The sequence below is a fragment of the Callorhinus ursinus genome, unplaced genomic scaffold (genome assembly GCF_003265705.2).
Source record: "Callorhinus ursinus isolate GAN/ISIS: 27379988/994484 unplaced genomic scaffold, GSC_fseal_2.0 scaffold1, whole genome shotgun sequence".
NCBI classification, from domain to species: Eukaryota; Metazoa; Chordata; class Mammalia; order Carnivora; family Otariidae; genus Callorhinus; species Callorhinus ursinus.
Window position 1 is genome coordinate 751275 of NW_027397063.1, and position 22310 is coordinate 773584.

Sequence of the window (22310 nt, forward strand, 5' to 3'; positions counted from 1 at the left end):
ATCATATGATCTCACTGATATGAGGAATTCTTAATCTCAGGAAACAAACTGAGGGTTGCTGGAGTGGTGGGGGGTGGGAGGGATGGGGTGGCTGGGTGATAGGCAGTGGGGAGGGTATGTGCTATGGTGAGCGCTGTGAATTGTGCAAGACTGTTGAATCACAGATCTGTCCTGAAACAAATAATGCAATATATGTTAAGGAAAAAAAAGAAGAAGATAGCAGGAGCGGAAGAATGAAGGGGAGTAAGTCGGAGGGGTAGACGAACCATGAGAGACTATGGACTCTGAAAAACAAACTGAGGGTTCTAGAGGGGAGGAGGGTGGGGGGATGGGTTAGCCTGGTGATGGGTATTAAAGAGGGTACGTTCTGCATGGACCACTGGGTGTTATGCACAAACAATGAATCATGGAACACTACATCAAAAACTAATGATGTAGTGCATTGTTATTAAGATAATAATAAAAAATAAAAATAAAAAAATAAAAAAGAAATTGATCTCATAGCTCACTAACTCTGCAGTTCTCATTTGGGTTGATTGCTTAATGGGATTTTGCATTTTGGGGGGCTTCTATGAATCTGTATTTTGCACTTAACTCTAAAGTTATTTGAGTTGGGGTGCCTGGGTGGCTCAGTTGTTAAGCAGCTGCCTTCGGCTCAGGTCGTGATCCTCGGGTCCTGGGATCGAGCCCTGCATCCTGCTCCCTGCTGCTCTGCAGGAAGCCTGCTTCTCCCTCTCCCACTCCCCCTGCTTGTGTTCCTTCTCTCGTTGTGTCTGTCAAATAAATAAATAAAATCTTTAAAAAAAAAATAAAGTCATTTGAGTTTAACAGGACCCTAAGATATTAAATTGAAAATATATGTGTAAGAAAGACTTTTGAACTTGATGAGATGTCAACATTCTTTCATATTTCCAGTATTATGGAACTCTTACAGATATTTAAAATATCTTTTTGGATTTTGGACATCTCAAATGGCTTTCTTTTTTAAAAAAATCAAAAAAATATTTTATTGACTTATTAGAGAGAGAGAGAGAAAGCACAAGAGGGGGAGGGGTAGCAGGCGAAGGAGAAGCAGACTCCCTGCTGAGCAGGGAGCCCAACACGGGGCTCAGTCTCAGGACCCTGAGATCATGACCTGAGCCAAAACCAAGAGTTGGACGCTTAACTGACTGAGCCACCCAGGCACCCCTCAAATGGCTTTCATTTGTGGTCATTGTATAGACCCCAACAACAAATAAATGAATCTTAGGAATTCAGTTGTTAAAAAAAATGTAGCATTCATATATTCATATTTTCACTAAGTCATTCATTAACATATTTATTGAACATCTACTCTGTTCCAATTATTTTGCTAAGGTGCCATAACAAATACCAGTGGAGCATGGTAGATTCAGCTCAATTTTCAGTATCTTCTGTAATGACATTGGCAGTCTTGTTTAGTAAGAATCGATGACCCAAAAGTCATACATAATTCTTTTTTTTTTTTTTTAAAGATTTTATTTATTTATTTGCCAGAGAGATAGCACAAGTAGGCAGAAAGACAGGCAGAGGGAGAGGGAGAAGCAGACTCCCCGCCGAACAGGGAGCCCGATGTGGGACTCAATCCCAGGACCCTGGGATCATGACCTGAGCCGAAGGCAGCTGCCCAACCAACTGAGCCACCCAGGTGCCCCCATACATAACTCTTTTGTTGCCAAAAATTCACTTATGTTCCTTGTACTTGCTATCAAGACATTCATTCATTCATTCATCCAGGGTTTATCAAGTGCCTATTATATGCCAGCTTGTGTGCCAGGGCTGGGGTTATGTGTCCTATGGAGATGCAAGGTGCATTCATAGACGATGGTCCCCGTCAACTTAAGGAGCTCACAGTGTGGGAGGGAAGACAGCTAAGTAGATGAACAATTACAATTCACCAGGACAAGTACAATGGGAGGGCATGGATGGGGTGGTGGTGGTGGTGGGCAACCTATCTAGATAGGGGTGAGGTCAGGAAGGACTTTCCAGGGGAGGTAATATCTGAGTTTTAACGGAAAAACAGGAATTTGGTGCAGAGGAGGGAAGGGCTTCCCAGCAGAACGGCAGGTGCAGAAGGACACAGAGGTTTACACCTAGGGACTGGTTCAGTACTGTTGCATCTACAGTAACATGAGTTGGGGGAGTGGCCCAAGGTAAGGCCAGAGGAGAATGATGGGGCTGGACTGTTGTGTGGGAAATTATCTAGATGCAGCAGTAGCTTCTAAGAAACAGGGACGCCTGGCTGGCTACGTCGCTAGAGCATGCAACTCTTTATCTTGGGGTTGTGAGTTTGAGCCCCACATTGGGTGTAGAGATTACTTAAAAATAAAATCTCAAAAAAAAAAAAAAAAAAGAAAAAGAGCCTGACCAGGCAGGCTCTCCCAGCAGTACCAGAGCAGAGAAGCTTGCAGCCCAAGTTAAGATACATGTATCACACAGTTCATTAAATCATTTCAAAACATGCAACAAGAAGCACGTGGAGAGATATGGGGTTAGCTAATGCTTAGGATTAGGTGCCTGCAGGGGGGAGGACTGCATCCCCGGATCCTGGGCTCTGTAGTGTTTACACGTCCTGCTCTCTGCTGTTATCAGGCTTCCCTGCCGAGAGTGTAGTTATAAGGGTCCGAGAGGAGGTTAAAGCAGGGGGCTCAGCAGATGGACACTTGTTCTGTTGGGGAGACTCAGGACCTGTATGCCTGGAAGAGCTGTGTGCCAGTTGTGATTTTCGTCTGTTTCTAGGCAAACTACACACATGGGGCCCAACTGGGTGGCTGACTCAGGGATGACAGAACTGTCAATCCGAAGGTGGCATGATTCGTGTCTTGATGATACTTAACATTTACTTGGTCTGTCCATGACTCTCTGACTAGGGGTAATACTCCCTTTTGTTCTTTCCTTTTTATCTGTGTTCATTACATGTATGTTCCATTGATGTCATTGATCTTCAGCATGTCTTGTAAGTTACTAACTTGATGAGTTGCGGCCTCCCTGGCCTCCCTGTTCGTTTTTCCTGTTCTCTATGTAGCAGAGCTGAACATTCTTCACTAGTACAACAAAGGCACCTAATGCACAGATCACAGAAGCTTTAAGTGCACTCATTAAAAACTTGGGGCTTTATCCTAGGGACGGTAGTTTTTGGTGGATAGTGGATCATTCGTGCAGATTGGGAATACGGCAGGAAGGACTGGTGGAGGGGTTGCTGTAAGGAATGCAGTTTTGTGCATTGTTTTGGTCAGCTCTGCTGAAATAACAGATGACCCTAGCATCTCACTGGTTTCTAACAACAAATCTTGGTTTCTTGCTCAGCTTAGGTGTAGGCTCAGCAGGTTCGCTGTTGCTGTTTCAAGCTATGATTCTGCTCCAGGCTCTGCTCCATGCATCCGTCTCGTGCAGGGCCCCGGGCTGAGGGAGCATGTCTGTCTGGGGATGTGCCATTCACGCACTGAGTGGAGGGATAGGAACTGGCAGGGACTCAGCGTAGTAGATTGTCCTGTGCGATGGGACTTCCAAGGAGAGATCCTAAGACCCTTGGCAGCTTCTGCCTGGGCTCTTGGAACTCAATTCCCTTGCTGCCAAGGAAGGACACTCCAGCTGGTGGGCAGCTCTAACTTGCCCTCTATGTGAGGGAGCCGTCCTGGAAGTAGATCATCCGGGCCCAGTTGAGGCACCCTAGTCTCATGGAGCAGAGTTGAACTGTCCTTGCCAAGCCCTGCCCACATTTGAGACTGAGCAAAATAAATGAGTAACTTAAGCCACTGCATTTTGGGGTGCTTTGTTACTCCGCAATGGGTAACGAGAACACTTAGGATGTCTTTTTTTTTTTTTTTTTGATTTATTTATTTACTTACTTGAGAGAGAGAGAGCACATGTGCGCACAAGCTGGGGGAGGGGCAGAAAGAGAGGGAGAAGCAGGCTCCCTGCTGAGCAGGGAGCCCGATGTGGGGCTCGATCCCAGGACCCTGATGCCCAACCGACTGAACCACCCAGGTGCTCCACACTTGGGATGTCTTTTAAGACTTTAGCTCTTCCTCAGCTTGCCAGCATCAGTGGGATGGGCATGGGAAGTGGGCAGTGAGCGGTTGGGGAGGCTAATGCAGTACAACTTAGACGGGGGGGCTCAGGGGCTTATGGGACTCCTCCAGGACACAAGGAAAGTAAAAAGGCTGTGACAACAAGGGTATTTCTCTTATTTTCTGACTGACTCTCAGGTACTCAGAAAATTAAGGTCCCTGGGCCCCCCCTCTTCCTGGGGTGTCTGGTCAGTCCTGGGTTTGTAGCCCCACGTGGTTTCACCTGCAAGCTTGTCGTGTCAGCTCCTGCTAGCTATGTAGTCATGATGTCCTTTATACTGTCACTTGATTTTCCAACACCCTTCTCCTGAAAGCGCCATAGGGCATATTATCTTTTCCAAATAATAGAGCGTGAGAATGAAGTTTGTAGCCATCCTTTGTTCTCTGTGTTTCCAAACCTGAAGGTCCAGGGATAACCGCCTTCCTTCGCTCTCCGAGCTTCACATTCCTCCCATGTCTGCGTGTCTCACCCTCCTTCATCCAGTTTATCGCTAGAAATTTTAAAAACCTAGCGTGTAATTAAGTTGGTTTGGAAGAAAGGAATAAGAGCCGGACACATTAGCAACATCAAGTGTGTGACTCCGCAGAACAGATTGTTTTCGTTTAAACTGAACTTGTTTCAGTCTGGGTTCTTCAGAGAAGCCGAGCCAGCAGGAGTAGGGGTGTGTGTGTGTGTGCGTGCGCACGTGTGTGCATGGCGCATGCACGCCCCTCTACATATACGTGTATATATAAATATACATATATGGGGGGGAGGTGGCAGGGAGAGAGAGACAGAGACATTTACTTTAAGGAATTGGCTCACCTGATTGTGGAGTTTGCAGGTCCTGAATTTGCAGGGCCGGCCAAGAGGTGGGGCACCCAGGGAAGAGTAGGTGTGGCTGCTTGAGTCAGGGGGTTATCTGGGGGGGCAGAATTCCTTCTTCCTTGGGGGACCTCAGTCTTTTTCTCAGAAGGTCTTTAACATTTAAATCAGTGGACTTTGGTGTCTCCTGGGTGGCTTAGTCTGTTGCACATCCAACTCCTGATTTTTGGTTTAGGTCATAATCTTGGGGTCCTGGGATCAAGCCCCGCATCAGGCTCTGTGCTTAGTGGGGAGTCTGCTTGAGATTCTCTGTCTCCCTCTGCCCCTCCCCCTGCTCATGTGTGCCTTCTCTCTCTCTCTCAAATAAATAAATCTTTTATAAATAAATGAACAAATCAGTGGACTTTAAGTAAAGCAGATTATCTGCCATAATGTGGGTGGGGCTCATCCAATCAATTAATCACATGTAGGGGCACCTGGGTGGCTCAGTCGGTTGGGCCTCCAACTCTTGATTTTGGCTCAGATCATGATCTCCGGCTTGTGAGATGGAGCCCTGTGTCAGGGAATTCTCTCTCTCCCTCTGCCCCTTGCCCCCCTCCCTCTCTTTAAAAAAAAAATGTTAATCCCATCTAAAAAATACCTTCAGGGTCACATCTGGACTGAAATTTGGCGGCAGATCTGGGTACCGTGGCCTAGCTGAGTTGCGGGAGAACTTCAGCACTGCCCCCTTCCCCGTCCCCCCCCCCAATACTGCAGGCAGCCCTGGGAAGGACAGTTCACTGAAGAGCCACCCCCGGGCATGGAATGTAGTGCCCCTTGGCCCTGGGCCTTCCTTGTGGACGTGTGTTGAGTAGAGCAGGTCCACCACTGCCTCCTGTCATCAAGGTAACTGCAAGTCACAAGCTTTGGTTATGGAAGGGATTTCTGCCAGGAAGTCCCTTTGTTTAGGGCTGACCGGGGCTTCTTCCGCTTTGATCTTCCGGAGTAAGCCTTTGGTGTGACTTCCCCTTTCTATCTCCATCCCTTTGTTTCCACCCTGATGTGCAAACTGGAAGCACCCTGTTTGCTTTTAGACAAACACTGCTGGATGCATGGGTGACAGCCTGGCTTTGCTTTGATGGAGGACACAGCACAGCTTGGGGAGTTTGCATGGTCTGTGGCTCATGGACCCCATATCTACAAAGAGGAAATGCACTTAGGTGAGGGAACAGCTGGCTGAGTGGAGAAACCTGATCAGGGGTTTGTGTGTATTGTTCCCTGGCCGCTTCCTGTCCTTCCCCATGCTTCGTTTATCTCTCCTCCTTCAGGGCTGTCTGAGAATTTAAGTATTGGTTCCTTTTACACTAAATGCTTACTCTGAGGCCTTGCTCCACACCCGTGCCCTCTCCAGCAGGGTGCTAAATCAGCGTTTGAACAACTGAACCCGGGGCTGGGTCTCCCCTGGCTGAGTATTTCTCCTCATGCGTGCATTGCCAGCAATAGCCCCGAGGACGAAGATGCTGTTAGCTTCACGTGGGAGGTCTGTTGCGCTGTTCCTTTGCACGTTTCCCGTTCACCCTCCTCTGCAAAGTCAGCTCTTGCCTGCGGAGGCCAGAGTTTATCTTCTCTTCCTCCTGAGCTGACATCCTTCCTCCATTCTCAAAGCTGGAATCAGCTCAATATTTGTGCGAATTGTCAGCCTCTGTTCTCATCCTGGATCAGAGGTGTTGGATGTGAAATGCGGAGTCCCACTGAAATGCTGGTCAGGGGAATCCTGCTCACTCTGGCTGCCTGTCTGGAGGGAGGTGGAGAAGTCGGTGATCAGGTGGAGGGAAGGCTCCCCGTAGAGCTAAAAGAAAATTACGAGGGTTCTCTTTCTCCAAATATTCTAGACCCATTAGTGAGTTTCAACCTTTTGACCATGAAGACTTGCAATTATTGAGTGTTTCCCAGCTTTTTAAATGGCTTCTCGAATGAGGAACATTAGATTCAATTTGAATTCTGTCTCAGGAGAGAAATGAGATCGTAAGGAATAAGATTTTGTGGGGTTGGGTTCACCCTTGAAGGGCCACAAACCCTTGTGATACCTAGAACTTTTTTCATCTCCCCCCCCAAGCCCCCTCCCTCACCCTCAAACCAGTTTTTGCCCGCTCAGGGGGGAGAAGGTCCCCACTGAGAATACCTGCTTTGAGGACATGTGTAGAATAGTAAGTGCCCCTCTATGGATCAGGCATTTTGCGCATCACTCCCATTTGGCTCTCCCAAGTAACCCTGTGAGGTGGGTAACCTTGCCATTTCCCCGTTACAGACGGGAAACCCAAGCATAGGGAATTTGAGTGACTTGCTTGGGTCCCTCAGCTATTGGCCAGAGGAGCTGGGACTCAATTCAGGGAGCTGGGCTCTGGAGTCCTCCCACTGTCTAGGCTGTCCTGGTGCAGTGTGGGAATAAGCAAAATGCCTTGATTCTTTTCTTTTCCCTTTTTAAAATTGACCTATAATTCATATACCATAAACCTCATCCTTTTGAAGGATCCAGTTACAATTCAGTGGTTATGCAGTCACCACTACCTAATGCCATTTTCATTGCCCCAAAAAGAAACACGTATCCATCAGTGGCCACTTTCCACTCCCCTACTCCCTGGCCTGGCAACTGCTAATCTACTCGCTACCTCTTTAGATTTGTCTGTTTTTGATATTTCATATAAGTAGAATCATGTAATATATGACCTTTCTTTCTTGGTTTCCTTCACTTAGCATAATGTATTCAAGATCATCTGCGTTGTGACATGAATCAGTATTTCACTCTTTTTCACAGCTGAAAAATACTCCATTGTATGGATATATACATGTTTTTAATCCCTTCATCTGTTGATAGACTTTTGGGTTGTTTCCACTCTTTGGTTATTATGAATAATGCTGCTATGAACATCTATATACAACTTTTGTGTGTGTACATATATTTTCAGTTTTTTAGTTATATGCCTAGGAGTGCAGTTGCTGGGTCATTTGGTAATTCTGTGTTTAACTTTTTTTTTTTAAAGATTTTATTTATTTATTCTAGAAATAGAGCGTGAGCGGGGGTGGGGTAGGAGCAGAGGGAGAGGAATCAGCAGACTCCATGCTGAACACAGAGCCCAACAGGGGGCTTGATCCCATGACCCTGAGATCATGACGTGAGCCGAAACCAAGAGTCAGATGCTCAACCGATCGAGCCCCCCAGGTGCCCCTGTGTTTAATTTTTGAAGAACTATCAAACTCTTTTGCAAAGAGGCTGCACCATTTTATATTTCCACCAGCAATGTAGTAGGGTTCTGATTTCTCAGCATCCTCAACAACACTTGTTAGCATCCATCCTTTTGATTATATCCATCCCAGTAGAGATGAAGTATCTTATTGTGGTGTTGATTTGTGTTTCCCTAATGACTGATCAAGGATGTTGTGCATCTTTTCAAGTGCTTATTGCCATTTGTATATTTTCTTTGGAGAAATGTCTATTCAGATCCTTTGTCCATTTTTAAAAAGATTTTATTCATTTATTTGAGAGAGAGAGAGAGAGAGAGAGCATCAGCAGGGGGCTTGGGCAGAGAGAGAGGGAGAAGCAGGCTCCCTGCTGCAGGGCTCAAGCCTAGGACTCTGAGATCATGACCTGAGCTGAAGGCAGACGCTGAACTGACTGAGCCACCCAGGCGCCCCCCACTCTTTGTCCATTTTTAAATTGGGCATTTTGTCTTTATTGTTGTACGAGTTCTTTCTTTCTATATTTTTATACGTTGTGGATACAAGTCTTTTATCAGATATGTGATTTGCAAATATTTCCTCCCATTTTGTGGATTGTCTTTCCACTGTCTTGAAGCTATTCTTTTTTTTTAAATATTTTATTTATTTATTTGACACAGAGAGAGACACAGCGAGAGAGGGAACACAAGCAGGGGCAGTGGGAGAGGGAGAAGCAGGCCTCCCGCCGAGCAGGGAGCCCGATGTGGGGCTCGATCCCAGGACCCTGGGATCATGACCCGAGCCGAAGGCAGACGCTAAACGACTGAGCCACCCAGGCGCCCCTTGAAGCTATTCTTTGAAGCACAAAGATTTTGATGAAGACCCATTTATCTGTTTTTCTCTTTTGTTGCTTGTACTTTTGGTGTCCTATCTGTGAAACCATTGCCTTGTCCGAGGTAATGACAATTTACACCTGTTTTCTTCTAAGAATTTTGTAGTTTTAGCTCGTATATGGAGGATTTGACCCAGTTTGAGTTGATTTTTGTACCTGGTGTAAATGGCATGAGGTAGGGGGTCTATTTTCATTCTTTTGCATATAGATATCCCATTGTACCAGCACCGTCTGTTGAAAAAAATTGTTCTTTCCCTGTTGAATTGTCTTGGCAACCTTGTCCAAAATCAGTTATCTATGTGTTTATTTCTGTGCTCTCAGTTCTATTCCATTGATCTGTAGATCTGTCCTTATGCCAATTGGACCTTGAGTTTTGAACTTTTGAACCCCACGTTTCCTGGGTGAGCAAATTCCCTCGAGGCAGAGGTGGCTTGGCTTGTGGGAATTCCCCCTTCCCTCTGTAGGTTCGGGATTTACCCCAGTGTTGGGCCTAGTATGTTTCATTATTTAGTCGTTTCTTCAGTGCTTTCAAGATGATGTTGTATTGATGTTATCCAGCACTTTCTCGTTGTTTTCAGCAAGAATTAGTTCTAAAAACCTAACCTATCAATATAAAAAATGGAATTCAAAATTTTTATCTCTGATTATGAAATTTGGGGCAGTGTATCCCTGAGATGATTTGTTTTGGGAAGTAGGGAAATTCTTCATGGCATCTTAAAAAAGTACCACTCTCAGTGTATCCCTGAGATGATTTGTTTTGGGAAGTAGGGAAATTCTTCATGGCATCTTAAAAAAGTACCACTCTATCTACTTGCTTGTAAAGCCAGATTCATAACAGCTAATAATCGTGGCTTTCATCACTTGAGTACTTTGCTGTCCCAGGCTTTCCGGGATTCAGATGTGCTCTTGAATCTCATTAATACAACAAACCTATAAGATGACTGATATTCATAGCATTGTTCCTGTTTTATGAATGAGGAAGCTGGGACTCCAGATGTTCTGAGACTTGCCCGAGGACACACAGTGAAGATGAGCCCAGTTTGACCCAGGCCCAGGTTCTCGACTCCAGAGCCAGGCTCCTAACCTGCGTCCCCGCTGCCCCCCGCCCCCGCCAGGCCCAGGGCTCCCCTTCTCCTCCTCCAGGGTTCACATTCTTCTCTTAGAAAAACCAGAACGTGTCAAGGACTGGGTTTTTTCTGTGCTCATTTTCCCTTGTGGTGGGAATTCGAGCCAGGACAGGCAGGAGCTCTCCAGACAGGACGGTCCTTGACAGTTGTTTTCCCAGTTGTAGGACTCAAGGAGGAGCCCCACGGAGAACTTCTCTGATTCCCGGGCTGCAGGGCATCGGGAGCACCAGAGAGTGCGGGTGCCCAGGAAGGGAAGTGCTCACACGCGCCTGGGGAGTTCTGGTGCATTCGGTCTCAGACTGCACTAGAGCAAAGCTGGTCTACAGGTTACATTATAAATCACTGGATATTGTGGACCTGTTGCTTTCTCCTATTTCCTGTTACTAAAGGGCACACTGATGTATTTCCATGTCTGGAAAATGGCCCTTTCCCCTTTCAGCTCCTTGAAAAGCGGTGGAGACTTCAATTGCTTGCTTTTAAAAGAGAGGGATGGGGTAACAGGGCGATGGGCACTAGGGAGGGCACGTGAGGTGATGAGCACTGGGTGTTACACGCAACTGATGAATTATTGAACACTGCATCTGAAACAAATGATGTACTATATGTTGGCTAATTGAATTTAAATAAAAAATAAAAAATAAATAAAAGAGAGGGTTGTATTTAGTGCTTTGGAAGCCCTGTTGTCAGGTAGAAACAAGAATGTTAGAGCCAGAACAACTTTGATGTTAAGAAAATGCAATATCCAGTAACTAACTCATTATGTTTGACTGTAACTGAGGGGTGGGAGCTGAAGGGAAAAGTATCTGCTTAGTTTAGAGAAGAGCAACCTCACCGTCTTCTTCTTCCTCCTCCCTCATCCATGTTTTCTCAGATTGTGAAGTGGTCCGACTGCTGTTTGCCATTAGCTTGCAGACCTGGGGATCCTTATCAATTAATCGCTGAAGCAAGCGTGGATGACTTCAGTAAGCTGGGGGTGGCGTTCATGGAAGATAGACTCCAGATGGCTGATGGATTGGTACCTCAAAAGATTGTTTGTAAGTGACCTCAGAAATGTTTCCATCAGGGGCACCTGGCTGGCTCAGTCAGAAGAGCAGACAACTCGTGATCTCTGGGTCGTGAGTTGGAGCCCCACGTTGGGTGTAGAGATTACTTAAATAAATAAAAAGTTAAAAAAAATATTTCTAGCATAGCAGGAGACCCTTGGTTATTAGCTTAAGGACTGTTGCACCCTCTTGTTCGGTGTGGCTTAAGGCAAATGCTTATCTTCAGTTTAATGCAGTCAACAGGTGGATATAATTGTAACAGTATGAGAATAATACATGTGTTAGTTTTTTTTGAGATGCTTATCCCAAAGTATATCGATAGTGCTTTTTAAATTATTTCTTTTTAAGTGGGCTCCATGCTGGGCCCAACATGGGGCTTGAACTCAGGACCCTGAGATCAAGACCTGAACTGAGATCAAGAGTCAGACCCTTAACCAACCAAGCCACCCAGGTGCCCCAAGTGCTTTTAAGATTCTTTAACAAGGATTTCCCATAATTGCATTATCCACGAGATGGCGTGCAAATGTAGAACCCATATAATAATTGTTTCCCACCATCTAAAAAATATAACAAGTTTCTAGACTATAGTTCGACTGGATGGAAAGCATAGCCGGTATTACTACAAAGTTCTAATTCTAACAGTGTTTTACTTAAAAAATATATATCACAGTATTTTGGGATACATCTTTTTTTCAGGAAACATGCAAAATGTTCTTTCTTAATTAGGTTTTAAAAATTGAGTTTCTGTGTCCATGAAAGTCTTCATTTGTATCTTTTTTTTTTTAAGATTTTATTTATTTGACAGAGAGAGAGAGACAGTGAGAGAGGGAACACAAGCAGGGGGAGTGGGAGAGGGAGAAGCAGGCTTCCCACGGAGCAGGGAGCCTGACATGGGGCTCGATCCCAGGACCCTGGGATCATGACCTGAGCCGAAGGCAGACGCTTAACGACTGAGCCACCCAGGTGCCCCTTCATTTGTATCTTGAGCAAAGGAGTGTTCCCAGCTCTGGAAATCCTTGTAAATCATTTAATTTCCCCATTTGGCATGTGCATGTGCCCAATACAATGTCAGGTGCATAGCAAGTGCTCCATGAATGTTTTCTGAATCAGTGATTGTAAACTTCTATTCCAGTCCTGAGATAAGATACTGGAAAGACCCTTTTCCCCCACTGATCCTATGAAGTGTCCCAAGAACACCTTCTACGTGGGGTATGCTGGGTACACCAGATATGTGCCTTTTTTGTTTCTCAGTTTCATGTTCTTATAGGAGACTGACACCCAAGAAATCGCTTCTGTAAGTAAGTGGGCACAGAATTTACCTCTCTGAATCCCACTTTGTTCACCAGCCAATAAGGGGATCTGGGGCTTCCCGATTCACAAGGCAAAGGTGTTGTGGAAATGTGGGATATGGGATTTCACTCTCGGGAAGGTCGGGCGCACCCTCCCAGCAGGTGGGAGCAGTGCCCGGTTCCAGTGGATGCCGAAGACTTGCGGTAGGGATGCAGGTGGGAGCCGGTGGGCGGAGTGCGGAGAGCGCCATGAGGTTTTGAACTGAGCCGCGTGACAGGCCAGAAGGGCTGATGATTGTCTTTTCTGTTCGTGTTTTAGCAGTGCACTTGCAGGACTGTACTCTGAAGGCACTTGAGGATCAAGCCTCAAACAAGCAAGCCCAGGCCCTACAACAGCATCCTGAACCTTCCGCTGAGAGTAAGCCTGAGCCGGACATTATGGAGTGCATTGGTAGAGATGATCCCGAGGTTCTTGGTGCACAACCCACACTGGGGACAGGGGATGCCTCTGGCAGTGAGCCTGCCGGGGAGGGTGACAGAGGAGTAGGCTCTGTCAAGCACTGTCCCCTCCATCTGTCTAGTTGCCATGAGTGTCTGGAGCTTGAGAACAGTACCATTGAATCTGTCAAGTTTGCATCTGCAGAGAACATTCCAGATCTTCCCTATGATCACAGTGGCAGTTTGGAGGATGTTGCTGATGCTATCCGCTTGGAGAGAGAATGGAGGAGAGTCAACATCACGGGAAAGGCCCCCAACATCCTCTTCTACGTGGGCTCTGCCCCCCAGAAATCCCTGGGCAGGTTCCAGGAGGTCCGGTCCGTTCTGGCGGACTGCGTGGACACCGACAGCTATACGCTCTACCACCTGTCAAGGGAAAGTGCTCTCAGAGACCCGTGGTCAGACAACTGTCTGTTGTTGGTCATTGCCACCCAGGAGGCTATTCCTGAAGACCTTTCCCAGAAGTTCATGGCCTACCTTTCTCAGGGAGGGAAAGTGTTAGGCCTGTGTTCATCCTTCACATTTGCTGGCTTCCGGGTGACGAGCAAGAGCGTGCTCGAGGAAACCGTCCAGAACTTGGTTTTCTCCAAGGCTGACCAGACCCAGGTGAAGCTCAGCGTCCTGAGCAGTGGCTACGTTTATGAGGAAAGCCCTGGGGAGCGCCACAGCCTGGGCAAGCTGCAGGGTCACCTGGAGAATGGGAACAAGGACAGGCTGATAGTGCAGGTGCCTTTTGGAACTCGCGGAGGAGAAGCTGTTCTTTGCCAGGTATGGAGCTGTTATCCGTGTAGGGATCTTGGGGGACCTCTCAGTATGCCCTTTAAGACTGAACGCCAAAAGGGTCAAGAGTCTGAGCTCCGTGGGGTACTTCTGATCCTTGGCTGGGACTTTTTTGCTGATGCTGAGTAGGTTTAGATGAGGGCTTTCCTGTCGCATGAATATCGCATTTCACCAAAATACTCAGGACGGAGGGACGAAGCAGAAGGTGTCATGCTGATTAAAGACTGCTGGTTGACCGAAGATGAGTCAGAAAATTCTCTCTTGTTTTGCTCTGTGCTGGTAAGCCTCTTTCCAAAATACATTGGTCTACTCGCTTGTCTCAAACCACGCTGTGGTCAGTATAATCGAACCTGTTCGTTCGCATAGGGAGTTGAGTGCCTTGGGCTGGTGATTTTCAGGGTTCATAACCCTCACATTACAACATTGTGGTTGATATCAGGGATTGCGTGAATGCGTACCAACTGCTGGGGTAGTGAGTGTTGAAAACTTCTCAAATCCTCAGTTCTTTTATGATTTTTGTCACTCTTAAAATCTAAGTGCTGAGAAAAATTTCAGATAGAATTTTGAAGCGATTTCGATTTATGGCACATTAATACAATTGACCCTTGAATAACATGGCTTTGAACTGCGTGGGTCCACTTGTGTGGAATTTCTTGGCTAAATACAGTATAGTACTGTAAATGTGTTCTCTGTTCCTTATGATTTTCTTAGTAATAGTTTCCTTTTCTGCAGCTTACTTTATTGTAAGGATAGAGTATATAATATGTGTAATATACAAAATATGTGTTAATTGACTATGTTATCGGTAAGGCTTCCGATCAACACTAGGCTGTTAGAGTTAAGTTTTTGGAGAGTTGAAAGTTATATGCAGATTTTCCACTGCATGGTGAGGTTGGCCCCCTCACCCCCCACATTGTTCAAGGGTCAGCTTTATGTAGGTAAGGGAGAAGTGGGAAGGGAGAAGAAGGGACGTGATACTTCCCTCCCGCTCCCTTCCCAAATCCTTTGGCTCATCTGCTGTTTTTTTTTTTTCCCCTCACTTTCTTTTTCCTTTTCCTTTTTGGTTTGTTTAAGCAGATGGAAGCAGGACAGACGGTTTCCAAATTCCTGATCATTGACTGCAAACTTTTTTAACACCTCAGGGCAGAAAGTTTTTATTAGAGTTAGAGGAACTCTTGTCCCTAAGGATTTGTTATCTCATGAGAAAGTTAAGTAGATGTAGAATATTTTGCCCAGAATAGTTCCCAGGATGAGTGTAACAGATTTTGTTTTATTACAGGGATCTTTTTGTTGAGTTGGAGAATCGTTTCCTTTTTTTTATCGTTTATTTTCATTTCATATGCTGTCCTCGGAGCTAAATCTCTTGGCTTTTCTGACCACAAACATTCTTCAAGGGGTCATAAATTTGTTTCTTTACTATTCCAAAGCCCATTCGTTTGTTCTTAAGATAATGCTCAGTCAAAGATGCATATAATTTAAAAATCTGGCCATCAGGACAGATGAATGCATACAAGCCAAGCAGGTTTCATGTAGGTTGCAAAGCACAAGAATTAGTTTGGAGGCCTAATAAATGTTCCTCTTATCTTTTTCTCTGCAAAGATGGTAACTATAGCAACTGTGTATTCTCAGAAAATCCACTTAAAAACCCGAGTTCCTAGAGCTGTATTTCAGGTTTGAATGGTGACTTTTACCACCCCTGTGCACAGACTTGTACTAGAAAATTGATTCGGCACTGCTGCGATCCATTTCTCTGAGTGACATGGCAACTCCGCTTGCTGCACCATTTAAATTGACCCCGTTACTGTCATAAAATTTGATACTGCATGCATTGCTCTAGGAAAAAAAAAAGGCAATACGATGCAGCTTCAAAAATCAGATTCAGAGGATTAGAATGTCATTTTTGATTTTAAATGACTTCCAGTCTCTGTGACAGGGTCACTGCTTTCTGCTCAGACCTGCGTCACTACAATACCTTGCCGCCAAGAGCAGCCAATAAATGTTATTATCGAGGGCTGGTTAGTTTCCTCTTTCCCTGGTCAGTTTCATAGTCTTCTTCTCTAATAAATCGAGTAATGATGTAACCCAGTAAGAGGGGGCAGAGCACTTCAAGGGCAAACCACAGCCGCGCAGTGGATGGTGGTCTCCCAGCCAAGGCGCTGCATGTGAACGCCTTTACTGCTCATCACGAGGAAAAAGGACGTTTTCGTGTGCTTGCTGTGACGAGCAGGTTTGCAAGGGAAATTTAAGGCTGTGGATTAATGCTGACATTGGATTATCGGATGGACCAGGACTTTGGCATGAGGTTGCCCCGATGGACTTAAAAATATTTTATTCCCTTATTTAGCGTAGCGCATGGCAGTGTGGCCTGGCTTTTCGAGCAGGGTTTCTCAACCCCGGCACTGTTGACATTTCAGGTAGATCCTGCTTTGTTGTGGAGTTGTCCTGTCCCGTGCTCTGTAGGGTGTCAGCTGTGTGCTACCCACTAGATACTACGCACAGGTAGCAAACCACCCTCCACCCCCTGCATTTGTGACTGAAGACGTTTTAGGTCAAAAAGCCTTAATTTTAGAAGAAGCCAAGGTATAGAAACGGGCCCATCAGTATGGTAACAGTATTATAGCCAGAGGATGAGACATGTGTTGGGTCCCACGGAGGACCAGGAGCGCAAATCCAGAAGCACACACTGTCTGTCCTGTGAATTGAGGTTTAGAGACCAAGGAGGTCTCTCTTCCCACGTCCGTTGTCAAAGCAGCTACTGTTAAAGCCCACGAAAGCACTCCTCGCACAATGTCCGTGGCTGTCCTCTCTCTTACCTCCTGGAGCCCTGGAGGCCTGCTCGTGGGGGGTGAGCCCGGCTTTTCCTCCTTGGCCTCGCTCATGTGTGACTGTGAGTTCAGCACACCCCACTGCGGGTGCTTCTTGGATCTTCTGTGTATTCACTCAGCCTGGGCTGTGTGTGTGCCAGGCATCATGCTCACGCCCTCTCCTCTGGGCCCAGGTGGGGCGAGAATGTCGCTCATTTTATTTCTGCCACCTGTAAGGGGTCACCTCCAGGAGAGCCACTGCCTTTGTCCACTAGAGAGGAGAGGCCACAGTTAGGGAGAGAACGCAGGGAAGAAGGAGACTCGGATTCGGATACCTTGAAGGATTTCACTTCTCTGCCTCTCTCCGCGGCTGTTTGGAGGACGGACTCACTCTTCCTGGCCGGCAGGAGCAGCCCTCGGCTGGCCTGTCTCTCCAAACCTTTAAGACTGGCATCAGCTGCACGGTCGGACCGCTTTGGACAGGATATTTGGACAGTATTTTTGACTTGGTTAAGTCTTAGGTGGGAATTGAGAGATATTACATTGCCTGAAGGCTGTGGGCACCTGGCTTTTTATTTTCATCATGCTGCTAATAGTATCAGCTCAGGAGCTCTGCATACAACAGAAATCCACAGCTGATTCCTGGCAAAGGCAAAATAAAATAAAGCAAACATGCTTAGCTTGCTCAATATTCTGGCACCCTCCCAGGCTCTAATGGCCGTTAAAATCTGATCTCAAGAGGACCAGAAGTTCTAGCCTGTTCCTTTACACCAAAGCACACACCACTGATTGGAAAGTTCTAGCTGAAGGGAGCTAGAAGTTCTAGCATGTTCCTTCAGACCAAGACACAGACCATTTGTTGATTGGTGGGGCTGTTTTATTTATTTATTTATTTATTTATTTATTAAAAAAGATTTTATTTGTTTATTAGAGCGAGCATGAGCAGGGGGAGGGGCAGAGAGAGAAGCAGACTCCCACTGAGCAGGGAGACCGATGTGGGGCTTGGTCCCAGAAACTGAGACCATGACCTGAGCCAAAGGCAGACGTTTAACCGACTGAGCCACCCAGGTGCCCCTAGGTGGGGTTTTAATTTTAAGTGGACAACAAAGCCTGAACTAGATAGAAGTCCAGAATCTTAAATTCAATCCAGGTGAAGGAAGGTGGTGGGGCGGGCCTTTCTGGGGTCCCCCAAACCCCACATCTTCTATTTGAATGCCTGCACACACTCTTATAATGGTGAATGAGGCTCCTCTCCTTCGTGGTGTTGTTTCCTGGTGGTTATGACTACAGGTGGAGTGAGAGTTTGCACACCACCCATTGAGCCTCCCGGAGTTCAGTAGCAACCTTAGTTGGCTTCTCAGTACAATCCTATTTCTAAGTGTTTTGGTAGAGTAATCAAGTTAAGCAACTTGCCGAGGTCCCCCGACTGGTTAGTGATACAAGTCGGGACCCAGGCAGAGTCTGAATACTATCCAGGCTTGTGTCCAGCACCACCTTTCCACCCGACTGCCCAAATTTCAGTCGGCTCCTTTGAATCTTTTTATTGCTTTGTCGTGATTCTCCACATGTCAAGTGCAACGTTTACATACTGTTGAAGATCAGAAGGATTTCTGTTGAGGTTTTCAGAAACTCTGGTAAAGACACTATTCCTCCTAAGGTCGGCAAGTGCCCCGGATTCACAATTCACGATTTACGAAGCAGTGTCTTTTTCCCGCAGGTGCACTTAGAACTACCTCCCAGTTCTTCAGTGGTGCAAGCCCAAGAAGATTTTGATCTGCTCAAATCAAGCAATATTAGAAGATATGAAGTCCTTAGGGAGATCCTGACAACGCTCGGCCTAAACTGTGACATCAAACACGTTCCTGCCTTAACCCCTCTTTATTTACTGCCTGCGGCTGAGGTGAGTGTGTGCTCCGGCGGGAAGGGGACGACCCCTTGGTTGCCTTTCTTCCAGACGGCGACCCTGCTCTTCCTCAGTGGTCTTGATTTTGATTTCTGTTTTTATTTTGCCTTCAAGTTTGGGAACCGTCTTAAAGATATCCAAGTATAACTGATACTTGTGGTGTTTGTAGGTAAGGGCAGGAGAGAAGACTGTTGGGGTTTAGAAGGCGTTCTATCTTAAGGGTCACGGCCTATCCACTTTAGGGGGCAGAGGGTCACTCTTTTATGTGTCAAGAGTGTATTTGGAAACCACAATTTATTCATTTGGGATTAAAGACCTTTGTTTTGATCCGGGCCTTTTTCAGGGAATTTTTGGACAGGAAAAATTCATTTGTGCTGATGTCTGCCATCTTGTGGCAGAAGGGGCTCCGAGTTCAGTTTCTGTCCTCTAGTTGTGTCTAAAAGGGAAATGCCCGTGGAGCTGGGAATGTATTCAGGAATTTTCCTGGGCTTCTGTCTGCCTCTGCTGCCTGTGGTTGTTACCTGGTTTGGGCTGGTTGCCAGATTCTTAGGGGTGTCTCCTACTAACTCCTTTGCTTTGCCAAGCTGTCAACCTCTTATTGATTGTGGCAAGTTATTTGGAGGTCTTTTTCCTGTCTCCCCTACATAGGGAAATTTGTGAGTTTAGTGATATAACCCTGCAGTTTCAGCAAATGCCTGATGGTCCAGGTGACTCTGAACACCAAACTTACCTGCTTTCCCTTGAAAAGAGCAACGTATACCTCCTACCTCAACATTTTTAAAAGAGAAGGAACTCCTTCTCTCTTGGGTTATACTCTATCCCTTGGCAAACTTCGTTGTCGGAGGAGAGCGGAGCCGTGGGCCATCTGGATGGGATGTGCTCACTTGGAGAAGACAGCTCCAAACTCCATGTGCGTATAAGATTAGGGTACGTTATAGGATTATATGGGGTTTGCAAGAAATAATATATGTGAAAGTTTTGTGTAAATTATATTATTTAAAAGACAGTCCAATTATTAATATTATTATTATTAGTTTGGAGTTTTAATAAGTTACGTGTGTATAATGTACCTAGTGCCTGGTATCTAGTCTAAAAAGACGTCAGGTGACGTTTTAAATTTTAAAAATGAATGATATTGCAATGGATTTTTTTTTCCATTTAAGAAACATTCTTTTATTTCATTTTCATTATGGTTTTTAGCCAGTTTGTACTCTTTTAACTTTTTTATTTAAAAAAATTATTTTAAAAGTTTATTTATTTTCGTAATCTCTGTACCCAACATGGGGCTCGAACTTATAACCCCAAGATCAAGAGTCCCATGCTCTTCTGACTGAGCCAGCCAGGTGCCCCAGACTCTTTTAAATGGCTGCTTTCGGGGATTCATGGTATGACTTTGGTTTGTGCCTTTATCTTGGGACTTCAAAATTCCACATCTTTGTCTCTATTTTAAATGTTCAGTTAATAGAAGAAAAAGCATCAGATCCAACTTGTGACTTATATTAAAATAAAGTGGGTCCTCAGAGCTTCCCCTCCTATAGACGGCCCACCCATCGCCCTCCCACTTTGGAGGGATGGGGCAGAGCCGCGGAGGTAAGGGTTACTGGTCCCAGGGGAGTTGTGACTGTCGCTCTCCTAAATCTTCTCACTCCCTCCTTTCCTGGTCATCGAGGGCTGAGACCGGATATGTGAGGAAATGCCTGCTTGTTCTGAGGTCACGAGTGAGATGGACCAGGGGCAGTGCTCCTTGACCTTTCCTGGGCGTTCTGACTGCACTGGTCTTGGGACTTGCCCCTCTGGACTCCTGGATGTATCAGTGAAGAAGAAGCTGTGTTCTCAAGGTTCGAACTCTGGGCATTTCCCGTGGTTCTTTAACCTGAAACACCTCTAAGCCGAGGCTTTGTATTGCGTGTCTGCTTATATTAATGTACCCAGTAGATACGTCATGGTTTTGTCCTTTCCGTTCTTTTAAATTGCGTGTGGCGGGGGATGCATTTCCCCTACTGATTGGTGGCCCTGATTCACAAACCTTGGGAATGAAGTGCTTGAACAAGATTAAAGCAAGTATTCGTTCTGTATGCAGACGTCTGTATGCAGACGTTCTGTATGTCTACCCCACGCAGACTCCAAGGCTACGAAGTCCCTCTTTATGTAATAAGTTTGGGAAAGAGCAGTTTTCAGAAACGTTCTCTTCTCATTTTGGGTCTCCCAATTGGTCTGGTTGCTCTTGGATCTCTATACTGTGGATTGCTTTTTCTCCCGACTGCTTTTCTCCAAATTCCTTTTTACTTGGGGAGCCCGAGGAACCCGAGTGTGTGAGCTTGTGGTTGTTGTGTATATCTTCATTTCTTAGTTTTATCGACTCCTAGAAGACTTTGAATCTGCAGTTAAAGGAAATATAAGAACTCAGGGCGTTAGAGTATGTTTTCCTGAAATACAAATTCTTTAAAGGATTATCATGCAAATGAATGTGAAGGTAGACTGATCCACACCTTGCTGGTCTTTCTGCAGGCAGCTGCATAATTCCTCGGGGTCTTCTAATGCCGAGGTGGAGACGTCTAGGAGCATCTTCTAGTCACTGTGCAGGTGGCTCAGCGTTTACAGATAGTTGGGGCTGACAGATTGGGAAGAGAGCTGGGTCGTACATTCTTTTTGGTTTTCTTTCCTGCAGCCTTCTTACTAGATCTCATAGATCCCCATGGAATTAAGGCACGTGGAGAGGATGTTGTCATCCCAGCATCTGTACTCCATGGCCCATCCTTAGATTCATCACCTGCCCTGTATGTAGTAGATTCAATGCCTGCGCTTGCTTCGGGCTCCGGGCTGCTCTGTGCCTTTGGGAATCAACCACCTCTCACCACACGGTGTCGCTGCTGAGCTAGGCTGCCTGTGAACAGACTCCCTGGACTGTGGAAACAGCTCAGAGACTTTTTTTTTTTTTTCTCTCTGCACCAGCTCCACATACTTTAGTAGTTTTCCATTATATTGGCGGCATCTTCTTTTGGATCTGTAGGAATTATTTCAGCGTCACGGTTAATATTCATCTTTCATTAAGCGTCTTGCTGTGTACTAGGTACTGTTCGAGGAGGGGATATGAAAGAACACAGTAAACACACTAGTTACCAGCTGTGTTTGCAGAGTTTGGTGCCTAGGCCCTTGCTCTGTATAGCAAACGGTACAGAAGACTTACGAGGTACCTATGAGCTTCCACATCACTCCGATACAAATGGAAAAGAATAGCAGGGTGATCCAGGTAGAAAAAAACACTCACCCAAAGAACAGTTGATTCTTGGTGTTTGCTGGAGATGTGTTCTGAGACCTTTCCCGGCACCCACGCGCCCCAGCAGCATGTGATTTCCCCTATAAAATCCACTCATGTATGGCCTCGTATGCGTCACCATGCATGACACCACGAGGAAGCAGGGCTTGGCTGAGGTGCAGCCTCTGGGTGACCGGGGACTTCCTGTTTAATCGAAACTCCCAGGGGGCAGGATTGAAATTCAGGCCTCAGCAAAATTATTCCTCTGTCCAAACAAAACACACAAGCATGTGTACCCCACCAATGTGTCTATAGAAAAAAAGACTGGAGGGAAATACAGAAATCTAGGGTATATTTCTGGGTGGTGGGCTTCAGGGTGATGATACTAAACTTTTGTATGTCTTAAATTTTCTGTAACATACATGTATTATTTTTATAAGGAGCAAAACCAGTTATTAAAAATGCACACAAATTACTCTTACTGGACTTTGAAGGCATCCCAGAAACGGTCACAACTTGAGTGTTCAAAAGTAAGGACTCTTGTGTAGATATTGATAGTTTATTTAATATTTGACGTCTATATTAGTTACTTTAACAGCGTTAGCTTTGTTAGTAACGACTTGACTCTGG

At 45.8% G+C, this 22310-nt stretch overlaps 1 protein-coding gene across 6 annotated transcripts in view; it reads left to right on the top strand.

Annotated features, from left to right (window-relative positions):
• The window catches only part of HLCS (holocarboxylase synthetase), a 229498-nt gene that overhangs the window by 28272 nt on the left and 178916 nt on the right, over positions 1 to 22310 (top strand). For 5 of the 6 annotated variants that reach the window (XM_073890607.1, XM_073890584.1, XM_025871546.2 and 2 more), the window contains exons 3-5: positions 10979 to 11141; positions 12759 to 13705; positions 18239 to 18421. In XM_073890607.1, coding sequence (XP_073746708.1) covers positions 11090 to 11141; positions 12759 to 13705; positions 18239 to 18421 — 1182 coding nt within the window. In that variant the 5' untranslated portion in view covers positions 10979 to 11089. Of the gene's footprint in view, positions 1 to 5961; positions 6093 to 10978; positions 11142 to 12758; positions 13706 to 18238; positions 18422 to 22310 lie in introns of those variants that run through there. The other variant, XM_073890657.1, reaches the window with a different exon arrangement.